The 20,693-nt window shown below is 38.2% G+C and overlaps 1 protein-coding gene across 1 annotated transcript in view; it reads right to left on the bottom strand.

The window, feature by feature from the left end:
* FRK (fyn related Src family tyrosine kinase) overlaps window positions 1-19,977 on the bottom strand; it is a 101,216-nt gene extending 81,239 nt beyond the window's left edge. The window contains exon 1 of the mRNA XM_040238459.1: window positions 19,057-19,977. Coding sequence (XP_040094393.1) covers window positions 19,057-19,430 — 374 coding nt within the window. The 5' untranslated portion in view covers window positions 19,431-19,977. The remainder of the gene's footprint in view (window positions 1-19,056) is intronic.
* Window positions 19,978-20,693: the final 716 nt, after the last annotated feature.

The raw sequence follows: 20,693 nt of genomic DNA, 5'->3' as shown, positions 1-20,693 counted from the left end.
GACCTGATAAATATTCAACCATCTATTCTTTTAAATCCTCAGAAGGAGATTTCAGAGTCTATATGTGAACATGTCATCAGAACAAAAATCGTTTTACTATTATGAACATACTATTTGACTGTTAAATCAGCAAACAAATCCTTCTTGTTTGCCTAAATGGAGAATGTCAGACTTTGTGAGACCTTCTCAATCAGTGGGAATGAGCAAGGCTATTAATTCCTCTAAGACGCTGCAGAAGTCTTCTGTTTTACTACTTTGCCCATACAGCCAATTTTCCATCAGTGAATGCAAAAGACCTCTTTTTTTACATTGTGAAAGATGATCAGCACTAAAATGTAACATATCATTTGGATAGTAAAAAAAAAAGGTAGAATGAGGGAAGAAAAGGATGTAACTCACTTTCAGAGACAATGATTAGCATTTTATTTTCTTCACTATAGGACCCAACAGAAAGCAGGCTTTTGAAATGTTACATTTGGTTATAGTCTCCTTAGTATAAACACTTATGTAGCACAAATGCAAAAACTCCACGGATATTTTTTAATACAGTTAACATACTATAAGCCTAGAATTATGGACTTCCCTGCTTGCACACATTTGTCTGCCTTCCATTCTTAGCAGGGAGATGCTAAGTATCCTTACCAGTCTTTCCTCAACTACAAACCAAGCCAAGCTATTGCCTGTCTACTCATCAATCTCCTTTCCCATTCTCTCTCTAATCCCTCACATTCTCACTTCGTCTTTCTTAAACATCAGTTTTACTTTATATTCTTTTATTTTTAGCTTATGAGATCTTCAGTTTCTTCTGATGGGGTTTATTAAAAATTCATCCCCTTTTTCTGAGTCCCTTTGCTGTTCACCTGAAAACTGTCACAACATTGTTTGTTAATTGGCTATACCCCAATGTAAAATAAGAAGTTGAAAAAAAAAATCATCTGCCTTTTTACTCACATTTTAAACCACTGCGTGCCTTCCTTCCCTTTTGTTCTTGGCTCTTTGTGTGTTTCTCCTTTAACACATGTGGGCCTCACAGAAGGCTAAAGCCTCTAGGGAGGGCACTTTTCTGCCTTGCCTGACAGATCAAGAGATAACCAGAATGAATCCTACACACATGCACAAACACACTGACTGCTATCCTGGAAACAAGGAGAAAGTGCCGGGAGGTTGCGTCAAATTCTCCAGCAGACAAAGATATGTGCCCCTGGTTGAAACTGAAAAGAAATGAAACAAACAAGAACAAGGGAGGAGAGACAGCACCAATTAGTGTTAGACCCAGAAACGCAAAGTGGGAACAAGGTAAGGGAGCAGTGGTAGGTTGGTGGCTCAGATGGTAAAGCATCTGCCTACAATAAGGGAGACCTGGGTTTGATCCCTGGGTTGTGAAGATCCCCTGGAGAAGCAAATGGCTACCCACTCTAGTACTCTTGCCTGGAAAATTCCATGGACGGAGAAGCCTGGTAGGCTACAGTCCACAGGGCCGCAAAGAGTCAGACACGACTGAGTGACTTCACTTTAATTGTATTCTATCAAGCAACCTGTTAGTTTGGCTTAGAATTAGTCTCTCAACAAAGCTCAAAAAAAAGACAGTATTTTAAAGTACTCTTTAATCAGTAAGTAGATTAAGACATAAAATTATTTTCTTTATAATTCAAGATCCTAAATCATTAAACATGTCTAGACCTCTACAGACTCCTACAAAACTCAATATATGTTCTTGAGAGTAGAAATAGAAAAAGAGTTCAAAAACAGAAAGAGAGAGAAGGAAGAAAATAAGCTAGACTTAAGGTCAAGTCCAATTATTATGAACACGCATTTAACTGGACTCTGAGCTTCCTCATAGCTAAGAATAAAAATGTGATGTGTAATAAATTAAGAATTTACTATCTGCTATAAGGAAGTAAATCAGTTTCTCAAGAGAAACAAACTGTGTGCTCATTTAATGGCAGGTTCTTATATTTTTAAAACATGATTCCTTTTAGAACATGATAAAACCTATAACGCCTTATCCTAAAAAATGCACAAATATATATCACACAAATTTTATCTGCCATTTCATAGAGCTCATGAATTCTCTCAGGCCCCTCTCTGGAACCTTTAGGAATCCACAGTCTATAGGTTAAGAATTATTGTCACCAAAGTTTGGAGGAGTGTCTTAAAAGTCATAGTGGATAAAGACAACAGTAATTGCAAAAGCTCTATTTTTAGGTCTGTCTTATATTAAGAGGACAATATAATTCAGTGAAAACCATATTGTGAGAAAGGCAGAGTCATGAACAATATAAGATTAATCACAATATCTACATTTGACCTTTTGGCCAGCATTGTTACCTTTAATTTTCCTGATTGATGCATGAAAATCACTCTTCTACTCATTTCTTTAAATGTTCAACAGAAGCATAGAATCTACAACACTCAGATAAGCAAATCCAACAGCTATTTGTCATTCCCTTACCTTATTTTATAGTTTGCTAACATAAATGCCCAAACAATATATTATTTGATTTTATTTGAAGACTTCAGAAAATAGAATCATATCATATGCAATCTCTTAAAATTCTCTTTCCACTCAACGTTGTATTTTGAAAACATACCCATGTTGTTGCATGCCACTCAATTCATCATTTTCACTAATGTATAATATTTCATTGAATAAATAAACCACAGTTTATCCCTCTCTTATAATGGACATTTGGATTGATTCCAGTCTTTCACTGTTAGAAATTGAATTGCTATCTACATTTCCTAGGAAAAGGTTAAATTTACCATGGAGAAGGGGGAGGGGAAGAACTCATAGATTATTTGTTAGTAACAGTCAAGGTCATGAGCTGGCTGGTTAAATGGATGTTCATTATTCATCATGGTTTAAATCTTACCTTAAGTTTCACACATTCTTTTGTATTTATAAAATGTGTTTTTTAAATAAAACTTTTTAAAAGCCATTGGTAAACTGGAATATTTTGTAATATTAAATTTTTCATAAAGTGAACCATGATGCTTTAAAAGCTATCAGTGGTTTCACTAAGCACCAAAACTGTCAAAAGAGAAAAATCATCTATTGAGATCCTTTGATGTCCATTATTTCTCATGTAACTATTTCACTTTCTACTGCTTTACCAGGACCTACAAAATCAATAGCATGACTTTCCATTTTCTTAAACTACTGCTTGTTAAAGTAAAGTTTTTGATAAGAGATAGTACAGAGTTCAGAGTGATTCGCATCAAAACCAATAGGTGCCTATAAACTATTGCATAACACAGATATAAGAAACTGAATCACTTTTGTACTGTTTTTATCTGAAACATTATTCTATTCTCTCTATGATAGTACCCTGAAGTTAAACCAGGAGTATCCTATAACTATAGTATACAACAGAAGATGGAGAAGGCAATGGCACCCCACTCCAGTACTCTTTGTCTGCCTGGCAGGCTGCAGTCCATGGGGTCACTAAGAGTTGGACATGACTGAGCAACTTCACTTTCACTTTTCACTTTCATGCATTGGAGAAGGAAATGGCAACCCACTCCAGCGTTCTTGCCTGGAGAATCCCAGGGACGGGAGAGCCTGGTGGGCTGCCATCTGTGGGGTCGCATAGAGTCGGACACAACTGAAGCGACTTAGCAGCAGCAGCATAATAGAAGATAATCAGGGCTTACCTAACAGATGCCCTATTTGTCTTCTAAAAAAATGCAGAGGGCTATATATTGCCTTTTTATTCAGAGGACTACATATTGCCTTTTTATTGCAACAGGAGTATCTGAGTTCATTCTTTTTATTTTGTAAAATAGTACTACAGCTATACCATAAAAAAGAAGGATTAAAAATGTAGATGAAGATTTATCATAAAGTATGAAGTATTTTCAAAGAGCTTTTAAAGTGACTAAGTATTTCCAACTAAGTTTTGATCATCAAGCCTATTTAATATACAGATCTTCCTAGACTTAGGATAGAGGTTATGTCCCAATAAACTTATCATAAGTTGAAAATATTGTAAGTCAAAAATTCATTTAGTACGCTTAACCTTCTGAACATCATAGCTTAGCACAGCCTACATTTTATGTGCTCACAACACTTACATCAGCCTACAGTTGAGCAAAACCATCTAATAGAAGGCTATTTTATAATGCAGTGATGAATATCTCATGTAATTTATTAAATAATGTACTGAAAGTGAAAAACAGGATGGGAGTATGGGTACAGGATGATTTTAAGAGTACGGATTGTTTAAAAACTCACCATTGCATGGCTGACTGGGAACCAAGGCTCACTGCCACAGTCCAACATCATGAGTGAGCACAGGACCCTGTAATGCTAGCCCAGGAAAAGGTCAAAATTCAAAATTCAAGTTATGATTTCTGCCAAATGCAGATTGGTTTCACACCATCATAAAGTTGAAAAGTCGTAAGTCAAACCATTGAAAAGTTAGGGACCATCTCTATTTTCCTATATGCTTCTTTTCCTTCACAGACAAACTTCTTTAAAAGTTATTTACATATTTGCTGCTTCTACTTTAAGACCTTGAACTAAGCTCAGTCTTTCTACATGACCCTAAAACTTGAGAGTATAGCACCCAAGAGAAAATTCTTTAATTTCTCCAACAGTTTTGGGAAGCCCAAACTGCACTAAGGCTGAACCTTTTATTTATCCTCATTCTGCCTTAACTTCCAAATCCAAATATCTAACTCACAGAAGGATGTTGCAAAGCCGCCAACTCTGATGCCCTAAAGAGGGTGAAACTTTTGGAAAATCCCAATCAAACATAGTCCTTAAGACCCTGAATACTCTGCTCAGAGATGGAGGCAGCTAAGTTCCACTGCTTTTTTTGATTTTGTCTTTCCTCAGCTCTGATTCTCAGGATGGACCCAAGTCCCATGAGTAGAGCCCTATCATACAAAACCTCTACGGCTCAACCCAGCCTACGCCTCCCAGTGCAGAGGCCCAGTCAGAACATGAAGTTCCTTGTTATAACTCGCTTACACTCTTCACTGCATGATATCATCCATAATTACATGATAAAACTGCTTTTTAGTGTCACCAGTAATCTTCCAGTAAATCTAATGATCTTTACTTCTTCCTCATTACTCTGACCTTCGTTTAGCATTTGACCCAAAACCTCCCTCTTGACATTCCATTTTCTTATTTTGATAAGATGCTGTTTGTTTTTCTTCTACTTTTTGAATTCTTCAGTTTCCTTCAGGAACTCTTCTTCCCTTTCTCAGTTAGGTTTTGCTAACAGCTAGTCTTCCCTCCTTATCGGAGAGAGTTGGTTCCAGAATACCAATATCTGTGGATGCTCAAGTCCCCCATATTTATAAAATCATATATTATTTGCATACAATCTACACATATCCTTTAGAGATACTTTAAATCATCTCTGGATTGTTTATAATACCTAATACAACATAAAGGTTATGTAAACTGTTGCCAACATGTGACAAATTCAAGTTTTGTTTTTTGGAACTTTTTTTCCAAATATTTTCTATCATATTTAGTTGAATCAGTTCAGTTCAGTTCAGTTGCTCAGTCGTGTCCAACTCTTTGCGACCCCAATACACAAATATAGAATCTACAGATATGAAGACCTGACTATATTTGGTTAACTCAGGAATCTAAAAGTGACCAATTTGGAGTTCAACTGATCTTAGCTGGGCTTGATCATGAGTCTCCACTCAGCTCGTGAGTCACCTGGAGCAAACAGTGCCTCTCTTCACATAGTCTTCCATCCTCCAGGAGGTTGCTTGAGCTTTCTCATAGTAGTTGCAGAACTCCAAGGACAATAAGAAAGCAAGCCCCAATGTGTAAGCCCTTTTCGATCTCTATTTTTGTCACGTTTATAATTGTTCCGCTGGACAAAGCAAGTTTCTTGGCCAACTGAGAATTTGTATGGGAGGAGATTACCCAAGAGTGTGTAACAAGGAGGTGTGAACAACAGAGTTATTATTACAATCTACTCACCACGTCTACTCACCTAAACTATGGGCATTTCTAAAGAGTTAATCTTTGACTCCTTCTCCTGTTTCTTAGCCTCTCACACTATAGTTCTGAAATCTACAATGCCTGTAGTTCTCATATTCCTGTAACATCTATAACACCTCGGAGTGAATGCCTTCAAATATCTATCTTTATAAAAATAGACCTCTTTTTGCCCATATTTTTGTATTTCTGCATTTCTCCTGGACATTTTCACTGAGATGACTCATTAGTACCTCACATTCAACATTCTTAAAAGTGAATGTATTGTCTTTCTTTCTGTTTCAACCATGCCCCCAATAAAAAGAGGACTTTATGAAATGTATATTTCTCTAAATATTTCACATGGTCTCAAAAACATATTTTTAAATCCTCTCTCTTTTTCTTCTAATTAGTTTTGCCTCTAGTATTTACCAGATAAGAATGCTCTTGCATTTATTTAAATCTGAGTTTCAGTTTTCTTGTCCTAAAAACAGTGATAAGAAAATTTGCCTTGCAGACTATTACAAAGATTAAATTAGTGCATGTATACAGTTTTGTGTGTTCAGTACATCAAAGATACTTAAAAATGTTAATTATTTCTCTTCCCCTAAGTCCTCTTGATTTTTCATTCATGAAATTCCTATATTCCTACTCTTCCTTTTTTAACAGTACCACAATTAGAAATTAAACCCTGATAAACTCATGCTGGAAACATTGGGTACAGCTTCTCTATCACCACCTCGCCTGTCTCTTCTCCATTTTATTTCCACATCATCACTGTCTTTTTAAAGCATGACTTTCCATCTGTTTATCAGACAAAACCCAAAGTCTTTAACCTGGCACACATGATCTTTTCCAAAACCTTGTCCCAACCTCTTTTTCCAGATTTATTTCTCATAGCTCTCTCCATAAATACTTCAGTTAAATTATACAACTTCCCATTCCCTGAATATACTTTTACTTCTTTTCCCCCATGTTCAACAATTTGTACTGAATTGTCACATGGATAAGCATTGAGTAAAATTAAATCAGACAGTGCTTCTACTACAGGGAATTTACAATTTCAGGACACAGTAGAGAGTCTCACTTCCTGGGATTACAAATTGTCTGGAGCACAGACATTGTCTTAAACAGTTTTCCAGTCATGATGCAGGAAATGTAAGTTTCCTGCCCTCTAAGAATACAAAGATCATGGCATCTGGTCCCATCACTTCATGGGAAATAGATGGGGAAACAGTGGAAACAGTGTCAGACTTTATTTTTCTGGGCTCCAAAATCACTGCAGATGGTGACTGCAGCCATGAAATTAAAAGATGCTTACTCCTTGGAAGAAAAGTTATGACCAACCTAGATAGCATATTCAAAAGCAGAGACATTACTTTGCCGACTAAGGTCCGTCTAGTCAAGGCTATGGTTTTTCCTGTGGTCATGTATGGATGTGAGAGTTGGACTATGAAGAAGGCTGAGCGCCGAAGAATTGATGCTTTTGAACTGTGGTGTTGGAGAAGACTCTTGAGAGTCCCTTGGACTGCAAGGAGATCCAACCAGTCCATTCTGAAGGAGATCAGCCCTGGGATTTCTTTGGAAGGAATGATGCTAAAGCTGAAACTCCAGTACTTTGGCCACCTCATGTGAAGAGTTGACTCATTGGAAAAGACTCTGATGCTGGGAGGGATAGGGGGCAGGAGGAAAAGGGGATGACAAAGAATGAGATGGTTGGGTGGCATCACTGACTCGATGGACGTGAGTCTGAGTGAACTCCGGGAGCTGGTGATGGACAGTGAGGCCTGGCGTGCTGCAATTCATGAGGTCGCAAAGAGTTGGACACGACTGAGCAACTGAACTGAACTGAAGACTTCACAGTCTCATGTGAAAGACAGATGTTATGCAACTAGCCATCATATGATAAAAGTAGAGAGTCCAGAGGCAGGATGGAGGCAGGTAAACCTCAGTTTCATCATTTATTAGCTGTGTAGCTTTGAGCTGCTGCTGCTGCTGCTAAGTTGCTTCAGTCATGTCCGACTACAGAGTAGACGACCCCATAGACAGCAGCCCACCAGGCTCCTCCATCCTTGGGATTCTCCAGGCAAGAACGCTGGAGTGGGTTGCCATTTCCTTCTCCAATGCATGAAAGTGAAAAGTGAAAGTGAAGTCGCTCAGTTGTGTCTGACTCTTCGCGATCCCATGGACTGCAGCCTACCAGGCTCCTCCATCCATGGGAGTTTCCAGGCAAGAGTACTGAAGTGGGCTTTGAGCAGTTTGCTTAAATTCTCCTAGCTTCAATTTCTTCATCTGTGAAGTGTAGTGCTAGTCACTCTGTTGTGTCCGATTCTTTACGATGCCATGAACTATACCTGGCTGGCCTCCTCTGTCCATGGAATTCTCCAGGCAGGAATACTGGAGTGGTTTGCCATTCCCTTCCCCAAGGGATCTTCCCGACCCAGGGATCAAACCCAGGTCTCCTGCATTGAGGCAGATTCTTTACCTTCTGAACCACCAGGGAAAGTAGCTACCTCAGCAGATTGTAATATATAAGGTAATACAAGTACAATTATTTTGTATTTTTTGAGTAGCATAATGATAAAGTCTCAATAAATATCAGTTATTAATTATTATTCTGGAGGCGGGCATGGCAACCCACTTTGTTATTCTTGCCTGGAGAATCCCATGGACAGAAGCGTGTGTGGGCACTACAGTCCGTAGGGTCACAAAGAGTTAGACACAACTGAAGAGACTTAGCGTGCACATTATTTATTATTGTTCTACTAACAAGTTATACGAGATTATGGGGAAAACAAACTACGAATTATTTCTATAAAGGTTAGAAAAAGACTCTTGGGAGGGGGTCATGAGAGCGGAACCCTGGAAGAAAGGTGTGATTTTCCCAAAACCAGAATTTATCTTTTCTATCTCTGCACATATTCACCCGTGTATTTGTTTCCTCAACATCCTTTAAAATACTATTTTGAAGTGCAAGCTATGTGACAGACAGTTGTGCTACTGTCTGGCATTTATCAGCATCTGCCCTATGCTGGCTGAGAGAGAAAAGCAGCCCTGGCACCCAAGAGTTTGCCTGACACTTCAGACTAGGCCTGGGAGTTCTCCTGTTGAATATAAACACCAACAGCAGACAAGGCCACTCTGTGACCATGACGGATCAAGGCAAAAACAAGATCAGCTCACTCTTAACCATATCTGAACAGTCACCAGAAAAATGGACATTGTCCGAGCACAGAAATGACCAAGCATCCACCTATCTTGGTTAACATAAGTGACTGCCCTTTCTTTACCAACCATAACTTTAATCTTGATCTAGTCTTCCCTCTTTCTCAAGAAGATTAACTAAGATGCAAAATCATACAGTTACCCTGCTTCCTGACAGTAATCCATCCAGAGCAGTCTTGCTTCCTAAACTCTCCCCAAAGTCAATGCCCCAAATCCTCTCGTGTGTTCTAATACTCCTACTGAGATGCTCCACTCTTGTCCATGGGTTGCGTCTCTTTCCTTGTAATGAATAATAAACTACTATAGGTATGTTCTTGGTAGTCTTTGTCTAATAGGCATTGACATACATTCTTGGTTTAATAGTCTTACCTCCAGAAACTGTAAAATTATCTGGAGAAAAAGCACTGTCTTATTCATTTTGTTATCTCAAAAAACAATGCCTTTAACATGGTAAATATACACAAAAAAGTGTATTCAATGGATACATGAATCTGGTAGACTCTATCTTCTTCAATGACTAGAAATGCTGAAAAGATCTGCAGAAAATATCCTGAGTCCAACTTCACAGAAATAACCCAGGCACCTCCAGAGACGACGTTCTGGCAGCAACTTTGCAAGGAGCACAATTCTGGAGCTTGCAGTAGTGTCCCTTATGGGAATCTTGGTATGTTGTAACTAATTTTCAGAAATGGCTAAAAGATATATGTGATACTGGAGTGACTTTAGTCTATCGAATTACTGGCCTTTCACTGGAACTATATAGGCTTCCCAGGTGACGTTAGTGGTAAAGAAAAAGAATCCACCTGTCAGTGCAGGAGACACAAGAGACTGGGTTTGATCCCTGGATTGGGAAGATCCCCTAGAGACGGAAATGGCAACCCACTCTAATACTCTTGCCTGAAGAATTCCATGGACAGAGGAGCCTGTCAGGCTATAGTCTATGGGGTCATAAAGAGTCCAACATGACTAAGCAACTGAGCACACATATAAGATTTTCCTGAGTCATCCAAATCAACTGCCAGTGTGTTATGCAACATTTGTGTTAGTGGAAAGATTTATTTTAAAATAAGATTCTAAATGTTCTTCACATTAGAAACCAATATAAAGTTCAAGGGTTTCCTTAGTGGTTCAGTGGTAAAAAAAAAAAAAAAAAATCCGCCTGCCATGGAGACCCAGATTCAATCCCTGGGTCAAGAGGAGCCCCTGGAGAAGGGAATGACTGCCCACTCCAATATTCTCGCCTGGAAAATTCCATGGACAGAGGATCCTGGCAGGCTACAGTCTATGGGTGGCAAAGTCAGATATAACTGAGCAACTAACACTTTCACTTTTCATAAAGTTCAAAAGTTCTCAGCAATAATATTTCTTGAATTGTATTTTCATTTTACCCTTAAGAAGGCACAAAATTAATGGATAAAAACTCTAATTGAGAAATTTATTCTGAACTTAAAGTCTGTATAAAATAATGTCATATAAATAAAAAAGAAAACATGAAAAAAAATTAAAGGCTAACACTAAAGTTAGTGCAGTTTTTAAATAGGAAAAAAATCTCACTGAAAAACTTTGTGGGAAAAAGTGACATGACAAAGATATTACACAAGGGTAGTTTATTGTAGTATCTGAAATTCACCAAATGAGCAATAATTTGGGTAATACAGATCATATGTTCTATGTTTGAATCTGTGCATTTTAGAAAAATTCTTCTGTTATGTTCATCTTCAAAGAAACATCCACATAGACTAACTGCTGAAGTTGCAGTCTTCAGGAAAATAGCCTTAGGATGTCTGAAATATTATTCAAGCTGCAATTAATCTGCACAACTACCTTCCCCAGAAAGTCCTTCCAGTGCTACGATGTGCTAAGGACTGGGAGTCAGAGAATGCTGCAGAGAAATTAACAGCTAATTAGCAAGAAAGCTAGTAAAAAAAAGATGTAATTATTTTGTTTGGTAATGTTTTAGAAGGTAATAGTGACAATCCTAATATTCAGTAAAAAAAAAAAAGACGTCAAACTTTCAGCATGCACAAACTGAAAAATATTTCATACACATAATAATTTGAAGTTGTATATGTTCAGCATAAAAACTGAAATTATAACTCTGGTCCCACAACATTAATTTTGTAAATTGGGTTTTGCTTTTCCATCCATTAAAAGCTCAGGCCAGTGATTACTTTAAATTAACCACAGTATAGTTTCAGTTCAGTTCAGTTTAGTCGCAATGAATACCAAACCAAGAACTGATTGTAAATCTCACTGAAATGATATCTAAAAACAACATATATACATACCATTTAGGTATTCATTCTACATTACAAAGAATATTCAAATCAGTCTATAACCCCCTAAATATTTTTCCCTTAGGGACCGAATGAAGCCACGAATTTCTAGAAGTCTGGAAATTATGCTATTAATGACTAAGAGTATAACCAGAAATTAAGGCATGGAAAATTCATTGAGAAAAAAATGCAAAATGGCCTATCCCTAAAATGAGGAAACTCAGTAGATTTTCTTGGTAGGTTAAAAAAAAGCAACTCAGAGAGAAAAAGTCAAAGAAAAGACGTGATTCTTATTTCCATAAGACAGCTGCTTCTTATTTCAATAAAAGACTTGAGATTTATAGATAAGCAATCACTATTTAATTATTCATTTACTCAACCAATATTTATGAGTGTTTATTATGCACAGGCACTACATGAAGTTTCGGAGCCCAAGGCAATAGCTCATCTCCCCACCTCCCACAAACAGAGCTTAGAGCCTTAGAGAAAATAACAATAATGAAAGCTGATAAAGGCTCTGAGCAGGAAGACCAAGCCTTCAGGGAGAGAGGAACAAACAAGGTAAGACCTGAGGGATGAATGAGAATTGGTCAGGAAAAAAAAAAGAGGGAGAGTTTGCAAGCGCAATAACCCACTCCTGGGGTTTCCCAGGTGGCGCACGGGTAAAGAAGGCAGACGATGTAAAAGATGCAGGTTCAGTCCATAAGTTGGGAAGATCCCCTGCAGAAGGAAATGGCAACCCACTCCAGTATTCTTGCCCGGAAAATCCGTTGGACAGAGGAGCCTGACAGGCCACAGTCCGTGGAGTCAAAAAGAGTCGGACATGACTGAGCAACTGAGCACGCACACACAGGAATCTCAAGACCACAGGGAAAGGAGAGTATGGAAGAAAGATGGAAAGATGCTCATCATGTGGATGCTGTTATAGGGAAAGAATATTGTGGGTGGAGGCTGGAGTGGGGTGTGCAAAGTGTTATCCATTTAGGCAGAAGTAAAGGAAGAGCTGGCCAGCTAAATAACAGATAACATTTCTTAAGCCCTGACTGTGTGTCAGGTTCTCTATGGTGCATGCTTTCTGCACAACAACCTAATTAATTTATGTCACATGTTGATCCAATGAGATAGGGGTTATTTTTATTCCTATGTACTGTAAGTTGCTCAAAGTCACATGGCTTGGTCATGACAAAGCCAGATTCAAATTCAGATCTTTGGGACCCATAGCCTGGTTTTTAAGCACACCACCGGCCAGATCAAAAAGGGTAATCAGCATTATACCTCAATCAAAATTCTATACCATTAACATATGGACCAAGTTAAAATATCCACCAGAAGAACTAAAAAATGTCTCTGATTTTTATTTACTGTATAGATTCTCACTGTGGTATAGGTAGTTGTGAAATACAAAGTTTTCTGAGCTGAAAATCAGACACTTAGTTGAGGCAAAGTCTTGTTTGCTTCTCTTTGGGAAGCCTCAGAACCTAGTCCATAGGACACAGTGTTTGCTTAACAACGGCCCTACTTTACTATAGAAGGTTGTATCTACTTTCATGTCAGTTTGGTGAAATGCTTGACAAAGTAATACTAGGATCTATTTACAGAGACAAACCAAACCTTTAAATAAATTCACTTGAACAAAATCAAACCAGTTTGAAAAAAAAAAAAAAACCCAATAGAATCTTTCTTTTTTCAAAGAATGAATTCAATCAAGCTAGAATTTAAGTTCTAATCTTTAGGACTGAAGCACAGTAGTGTATGAGTTATTACTATTCCATGCACATATAATGGTTTTCCTCACTAAAAATTGTTGAAAACTTGAGAAGGAAAAAATAACACATACTTTTATTAAGAGAGAGTGGTTCTGAATGGCATATTGCAGCTGAAACTTCCAAATTAAGTTTACCAATTAAATGACTGACTCCTGACTTATTTTAATAATTCCATACTATGGTACTTCATTGCTCCTCAAAGGAATAATATTTTGAGATGCCTGTAATCATGTTTTACTGCTATTAATCAACTATTTTTAAGTTATTAATTATACTTATACTTTTACTGTGATTTTAATGAAGTTCTGTTGATTTCTCTTTTCCTCATTTCTGTGATTTTTGCCATTGTTCTTATAAAATGTATTTAATGTAGCAGTTAATTATCATTTTTCTTAAAAATGATGAAAATTATATATAATGCATTAAATAATGGACATGAACACAGTTATATAAACATAAATGTAGTACAATTATATTAATATGAAAAATCATGTAATACTATACCTGAAATGTAATTTTTAAATAAATTTTAAAAGTACTTATTTTACTGCTTTTTAAAAATTTTATTTATATATTTCTGGCTTTGCTGGGTCTTAATTTCTTACAAAGTATTTGAGCAATAAATTTATCACACTGTTATTTTATATCAAAGGATAAAAAAATAAGATTATATCATAATTTTATAAGAAATGCAGTCATTTAATTACAGAGTTTTCCAGCTAATCTCAGCATAGAAGTATGCTTTTGTTGATTTAAATTATTTGTCTGAAAATTCTTATCTTGAGATTATCCAAAACATTTAATTTGATAAATAGCCACATGTATTCTTATAATGCATTTTACTTTTATATAAAAATAAACATTTTACTTAGTTTTTTAAAATATAGATCTAAGAATACTTTGTCTTCAAGGATAGAAATTGAAAATATGTTATTTTCCAATTCTACCTATGTGCGTTTAGTCTTCCCTGAAAACTAGAACAAAGGAAAAGAAATAAATGATGTGGATTAAGAATATTTATGCGACTGCTTTCCCATCGGTGATTTTCTAATGACTTCAGCTACTCAAAGTAGATATGTTAGATTGATTTGTGAATATCCTGATGCCTTTTTTCTTTATTTATTTATTGATGGTAAATAATTTTAAAACACATTGTTCCTCTCTCTTTAAGATTCAAATGCAGGCTTCATATTCTAGCAGAGAAAGACATCTACTGACATCTAGGCTGAAAACGACTAGGAACATTGTGTACAACTTATATTGGATAATTATTATTAAATTCAAAAGTATTCAAATAACCAAGTAGCAAAGTTGCAATTGTATTTTTAGATAGTGGTGTAAGAGAATTCTCTTTCTGAGCATATACTAGTTTATATCCCCATGCTACTTTCTTCAAGCCTTAGCAATGACTTAGCAATGACTTTCTTCAGACCTTAACAATGACTTTAAGTTAGATAAAATCTTGACAGAATTTTAGTCTGACACATTAAAGAGGAGCATGATTAGAAAAATATTCCTTAAACAAATAGAAATTCTATTATCTTAAAACTTTATAAAATTCTAACACTTTTATCTGACAAGCATAAACTAACAATACATTTACAAGTTACAAATATTCATTCTTGTGCTCTTTTTCAAGGCCGCCTATATCATGGTGAATAGGAGAGGAACTGTAAACAATATACCTTTTGTTGTTATTGTTTGGTCCTTAAGTCGATATCCAACTCTTTTGCAACCCCACGGACTGTAGCCCACCAGGCACCTCTGCCCATGGGATTTCCCAGGCAAGAATACTGGTTTAGGTTGCCATTTCCTTCTCCAGGGGATCTTTCCAACCCAGGAATCAAACCCATCTCCTGCACTGCAGGAAGAGTCTTTACCACTGAGCCATGAAGGGAGCCCAATCTACCTTTACATGGCAATAAAAGTAGAAAAATCTTTTCACAAAGTACTTCTGAGTCTAGTCCAGTTTAACGTCAAAGGTGGGAACCACCAAAAGCACAGAAACAATTAGGGAAACAACTTTTAAACTCTTCATAGATGAATGATGCTTTGCAGAAATTATACAACTACTGATCTTTTTGCTTTTCATCAATATATTTCATCACTTGAATCTTTTTTAGCAATAGAATTTAAAGCCATTGTTCTTGGCTTCAAGATTCATAGGTAATTTCCATACCATTATTTTCTGAGAGAACTTTAAGTATATCTCTAAGAACATTGAATTTTAAAAGGGTGCAGTGAGTTCTGAGGAATCAGAGCCTAAGAGTAAGATTTTTGAGGGATTCCATGTTGAAGATGTGGAAGAAAAACACTCATCTATGAAAGGGTCTAGGAATTAAAATTGAAGATAAAACAGTGATTCTTCCTAGAAACAAAATAAATCATTAAGAATGAATTTATTGTATCATTTAATGTAAAGTATTCAGAAAAGGTAAAGCATTTCTAGATGGAATTTAGTAATCAATTATTATATTAGTTTGTCTTTTAATAATAGTCTAGTTCTTTTTCTAACATCTTTATTTCCTAACGTTAAACAAAGGAACAAACCAACACTGAAACTTAACTGACATGCCCTGCCACTGATTACTCCAAAAGTATTTGCACTGTCTTCTTATTAATGCAAGTCAAGGATAAAGACATTAACAATAAATACTAAAATGCATTGCACTAAACCAGTCTAAAAAGGAACTGGATGATAAATTTCATTGATTTCCCACTGCCTCTCATCTCACACATGTGAAGATAATAATCTTTACTTAATACTATATACTGAGCTCCTTGTAAAATAAACATTAACTTTCATAGAATTCATAGGAAAAAGAGAAAGTTTATTTATTTATTCATAAGGAATACAAGTTTAAAAACTCACATAAAAAAGTTATTAAAATAAGCTTTTTTAAAAAATAATAATTCCCCAGGGTATTAAGGCACTGTGGGTCACTTGGATACCTTCACTTAGAAAACTAAGTTAAAATTGCTTCTACTTGAAATGGGGTGAAATTCTAGAGCTACAGCCACCTGCATAAAAAGCATTGAAGCAATTTAGCTGTTTGGTTGCAAGAACCTTATTAGCAACCTGGTGAAAGTTGCTAATACGTGAAAGTCATGGTGTACACTTAAAAGGAAACAAGTGGCTCATGCTGACCAGGAGGCATGGGAGCAGTATCTGAGCATCAAAGGTTGTTTGTTTGTTTTTTTTTCAATTATTTTCTAACTGGAGTATAATTGCTTTGCAACGTTGTGTTAGTTTCTGCTATATGGCAATGTAAATCAGCTATATGTATACATGTATCTCCTCCCTCTTCAGCCTCCCTCCCACACACCCACTCTCATCCCACCCCTCTAGGTCATCACAGAGCACCAAGCTGAACTCCCTGTGCTACACAGCAGCTTCCTGCTAGCTATCTACTTTACACATGGTAGTGTATATATGTCGATGTTACTCTCTCAGTTTGTCCCACCCTCTTTCTGCCCCTGTGTCCACAGTTTCGTTCTCTACATCTGCGTCTCTATTCTTGGGCATCAGGTTTTTATGCCGGTGGATGTGAAGATCACAAGAAAATCCTACCACAAAGATCCAGGATGGTAGTAACACATGGGAACTCTGCTGAGAACTAATTCCAAGAGGAAAGGTCAGGAGTTACGTACAGAGGGAAAAAAGTATTCTTGGCAACAGACAACCCCTGAGAATCGAAAGCCATGATAATGTAACTGTCTTAATTTGTTAGGCAATAAGAATCTAAAGAAGTAAGGGTGCTGTGTTTGATCCTGTTACCCAAAACATTATTGCTTTTGAAATGCTTGTTTCAATTCACTTGCTGTCTTCAGCATTTATTGTTCTGTCAAGTATGAATGTAGTTGAACCACTACATTTGAAACATAAGAGATCATGTTCCTATATAATAGAGAAATCTAGAGGTCTAGGAGACCCCAGAGAACTTACAGATGAGGAAACGGAGCCCTAAGCAGTTAAATGAATTGAATATATAAAAACTAGTATATTATGAATTCAAAGCACTAGCATTAATATTATGTTACACTGAATATAAAACATATATAATACCATACCTTACATGGAAATCATGTAGTAGAAAAAATCATATTATAAATGCATATAACTAAGCACTCAGTGAATAAAGACATTTCATATAGATTATCACAGAAATAAATGTTCATACAGGTGATTTTCTGATCTGAGAACACATCAGTTCCATTTGTCAGAAGTCTAGATTTCAATTCATTTCTATTTAGGTTTAAAATAAGGCGCTTCTTAACATTCATAGACCCCTGATGTTGGAAAAAAATCTCAAAGTCCCCTAACCCTCTCTTTATTTGAATTTGAGTTTAGAAAGCAGCAACAATGCACCATAGCTCTTTCTACAATATTTTTCCCCAGGCCGGTGAAAAATGCTGCAGTTCACATCAAAAGAGCCTCTACTAAGAATACACTCTATAAAATGAGTCCTGAGAAACATTCCCAGTCTTGGGTTTCATTGGAACGAGGTGGAAACAGTTTGGGCAAGTAACAGTCAGAGCCTGCTTCTCAGCTCACCACACCCCAAGTATCCATTGTCAAGACCTTGCCCTGTCTATTTTATATTCAAACCACCACTAGCATAACCTTGCCCTTCCCCCAACTCCCCATGCCACTACTCCACCTGCCACTTGCATGGATGGATGGATAGGTGCACAGATGGATGGATAAGTGCCTAAGTACATAAAATTTTCTTCCTTGGTTCCACTATCAGTCATAGGATTTATCAAATATCAGGGTAAAGCCTATCCCCTTCTCTGGAGAAATAACGTCATTATTTTCCTTGTTAAAACCTCTTGAATATCTGTAGCTGGCTAATTTCTAATTATAATAAAAACCAAATGGGATTCAAAGAAGACTATCCAGTCATGATTTTACTAGGAAAAGGTGACATCTTCTAAATGTGACCTTCTATTAATTCGTTCGTTAGCCTTTGTGTGTCTATCAGGACTGGAGTTGATGCTTCAGAAGTTTAGAAAAAGAGAGAGCTGGACTTTAGGTTTGAAAGTGTGGTTTAAGGGAGACCTATGATACAGCTGCTGCTGCTGCTGGTGGTTGAGTCACTAAGTCGTGTCCGACTCTTGCGACCCCATGGACTGTAGCCCACCAGGCTCCTCCGTCCATGGGATTCTCCAGGCAAGAATACTGGAGTGGGTAGCCATTCCCTTCTCCAGGGGATCTTCCCAACCCAAGAATCGAACCCGGGTCTCCTGCATTGCAGGCAGTTTCTTAACCGACTGAGCCACCTGCTAAAGAAACCCAGTTCTATGGTAATGTGAGGCATGACTTCTTTTGTGCTTAGTTACTCAGCTGTATCCGACTCTTTGTGACCCCATGAACTGTAGCCTGCCAGGCTCCTCTGTCCATGGGGTTTTCCAGGCAAGAATACTGGAGTGGGTTGCCATCCTCTTCTCCACAGGATCTTCCCCAACCAGGAATCAAGCCCGGGTTTCCTGCATTGTTGCAGGCATATTCTTTACCATCTGAGCCACCAGGGAAGCCCTGACTTCTTTTACAGCCAAAGAAAAGAGAGAGTATTAAATACACCATTTGTTTACGTTGATGAAACTGCCCCTAGGACAGGTGGAGTATGCCACTGTAACGGAAGTCACTTCAACAATTACCTTCCAGTTTCACTCTCACCTCTCAGGGGAGGTGGGTTTCAATTAGAAGGATCTTTCCAGTACTTCCTCATAACTTTCTAAGTAGCTCTTTGAAAATTAATGGGTTTGCAGCTAGGTAAGAAAGAAAAACCCATTACCCGCCCTCAGAGAGTTGAGAAATAGTGTGTGTGATACTCACGGCTCTGCCTGGAGGCTCCTGTCTTCAGCCACGTAGTTAGAAGGAATGTAGCCCTGCAGCTGCTGGCCGGCGCTGTCGGCCCTTTTCTCCAAGTGCCTGGCCAGCCACCAGCCCTCGTGGGACTTGTCTAGGACTTGGAGCTTGTCACCCGCGTGGAAGCTCAGGTCCTCGGCTGTCCGAGCCTGGTAATCAAATAGAGCCACAAAGAACTGGCCCTGGCTTCTCTCGGGCTCTGGAGCCGGCGGCCGGGGAGGCTCAGGAGGGCAGTCAGCCCATGGGTTCTGAATCACCCCGGGCTTGTCCGCCTCCTCAGACCACCAGCAGTGGGGACAGCGATCCAGGTAGGTCCGGAGCCTCAGGCAGAGGTTACCCATGGCGCCCCCGGCGGGAGTGGGGGAGAGGGCCTTCTCCCTCTCCCCTCACTCTCTGCAGATCCACTTTCTCTTCCTCCACCCAGAAACTCTGCAATCCGCACCAGTCCTGCCGGCTCTGGGAGAGTGTACAAAGCCCCGTTCACAGCTGTCCGGCCAACCTGCTTGCAGAGACTCACCAGCTCCAAGGCAAAACCAGGTGGAAAGTGGGCAGCTGATCGGTGGGAAGGTTTCTCAGGATTCCCACCACAAAAAGAAATTTGAGAACGCTTTATTTAGACAAACGCCTGAGAACAGAAAAGAGGCATCTTGGTTCTTGTCCCAGGAAAAAGTTACCAAGAGAAGCAGGTGAACTCCAAGTAAGTCTGTCTCCACATCTTGCCTTTGCCAGCAGCGCTCTCCCGGCCTCAAGTCTGTCTCAGAGGTTTGACCAGTCCTGACCCTTACTGCTCTTTCTTTTCTGCTAATGACTAACCAACCAGCCCAGGCTATTGCCTTTAACATCCTGAGCAATGAACAGACTGTAATAATTTCTTCTTACTTCCTGATTCCTTTGTGCCTGTGATCTTAATGGGATTCCGGTCCCCTCTACCTCTCCCTTCTCCCACACCCAAGGGAGACCAGCGCCCTCACCAGGGAGCCAATTCTTGAAGCAGCTGCCAAAATCCTTACTTCTGGACAGACAAGCTAGCCCAGGGACTGTTTTCTGATCTACCAGCACAGAAAATAAAGGCAGAGATAGGTCCTTTCATAAAGATGAGTAGGATTGTTTTGCCACCACTAAGGGAAATAGGAAAATTAAAGCGTTTGGGTATTTGCTACTAGACAAAACGGCAATTGGGAAAGAGTCATTGAGTCCCTACCTTTTTTTAAATCACCGTGAATAGATTTTAATAGCCTCAAAATAAGTTCACAGTCTGGAAAAATACAAGAGCAGATGACTAAAATGCTGAGAACCCAAAATACTACATTTTCCCACAGAGACAATTTCCCATCCTTCGTGTACTATTTCTGAAACACGGGGGCACACACATACACATACACACACACACACACACTCACACACACACACAGACTAGGTGACAAGTCGACAGAAAGAGTACAAGGGTTGCATATGAACTGGTGTGGAGGCGCTTGCTGTTGAACTCTGACCTCTAAGCCTGCACTAATTCTTGCTAACTTCATTGGCAGGAACTCAGAAACTAAGGAAGCCAAGATCTTGGACAGAGATTCCAATAGGCAGTGAGTTTTGTTCTACTTCCCCTA

This window comes from Oryx dammah, unplaced genomic scaffold (assembly GCF_014754425.2).
Source record: "Oryx dammah isolate SB20612 unplaced genomic scaffold, SCBI_Odam_1.1 HiC_scaffold_4, whole genome shotgun sequence".
NCBI classification, from domain to species: Eukaryota; Metazoa; Chordata; class Mammalia; order Artiodactyla; family Bovidae; genus Oryx; species Oryx dammah.
Note: the sequence above shows the minus strand (reverse complement) of the source record. Positions and strands in the feature narration are given on the sequence as shown.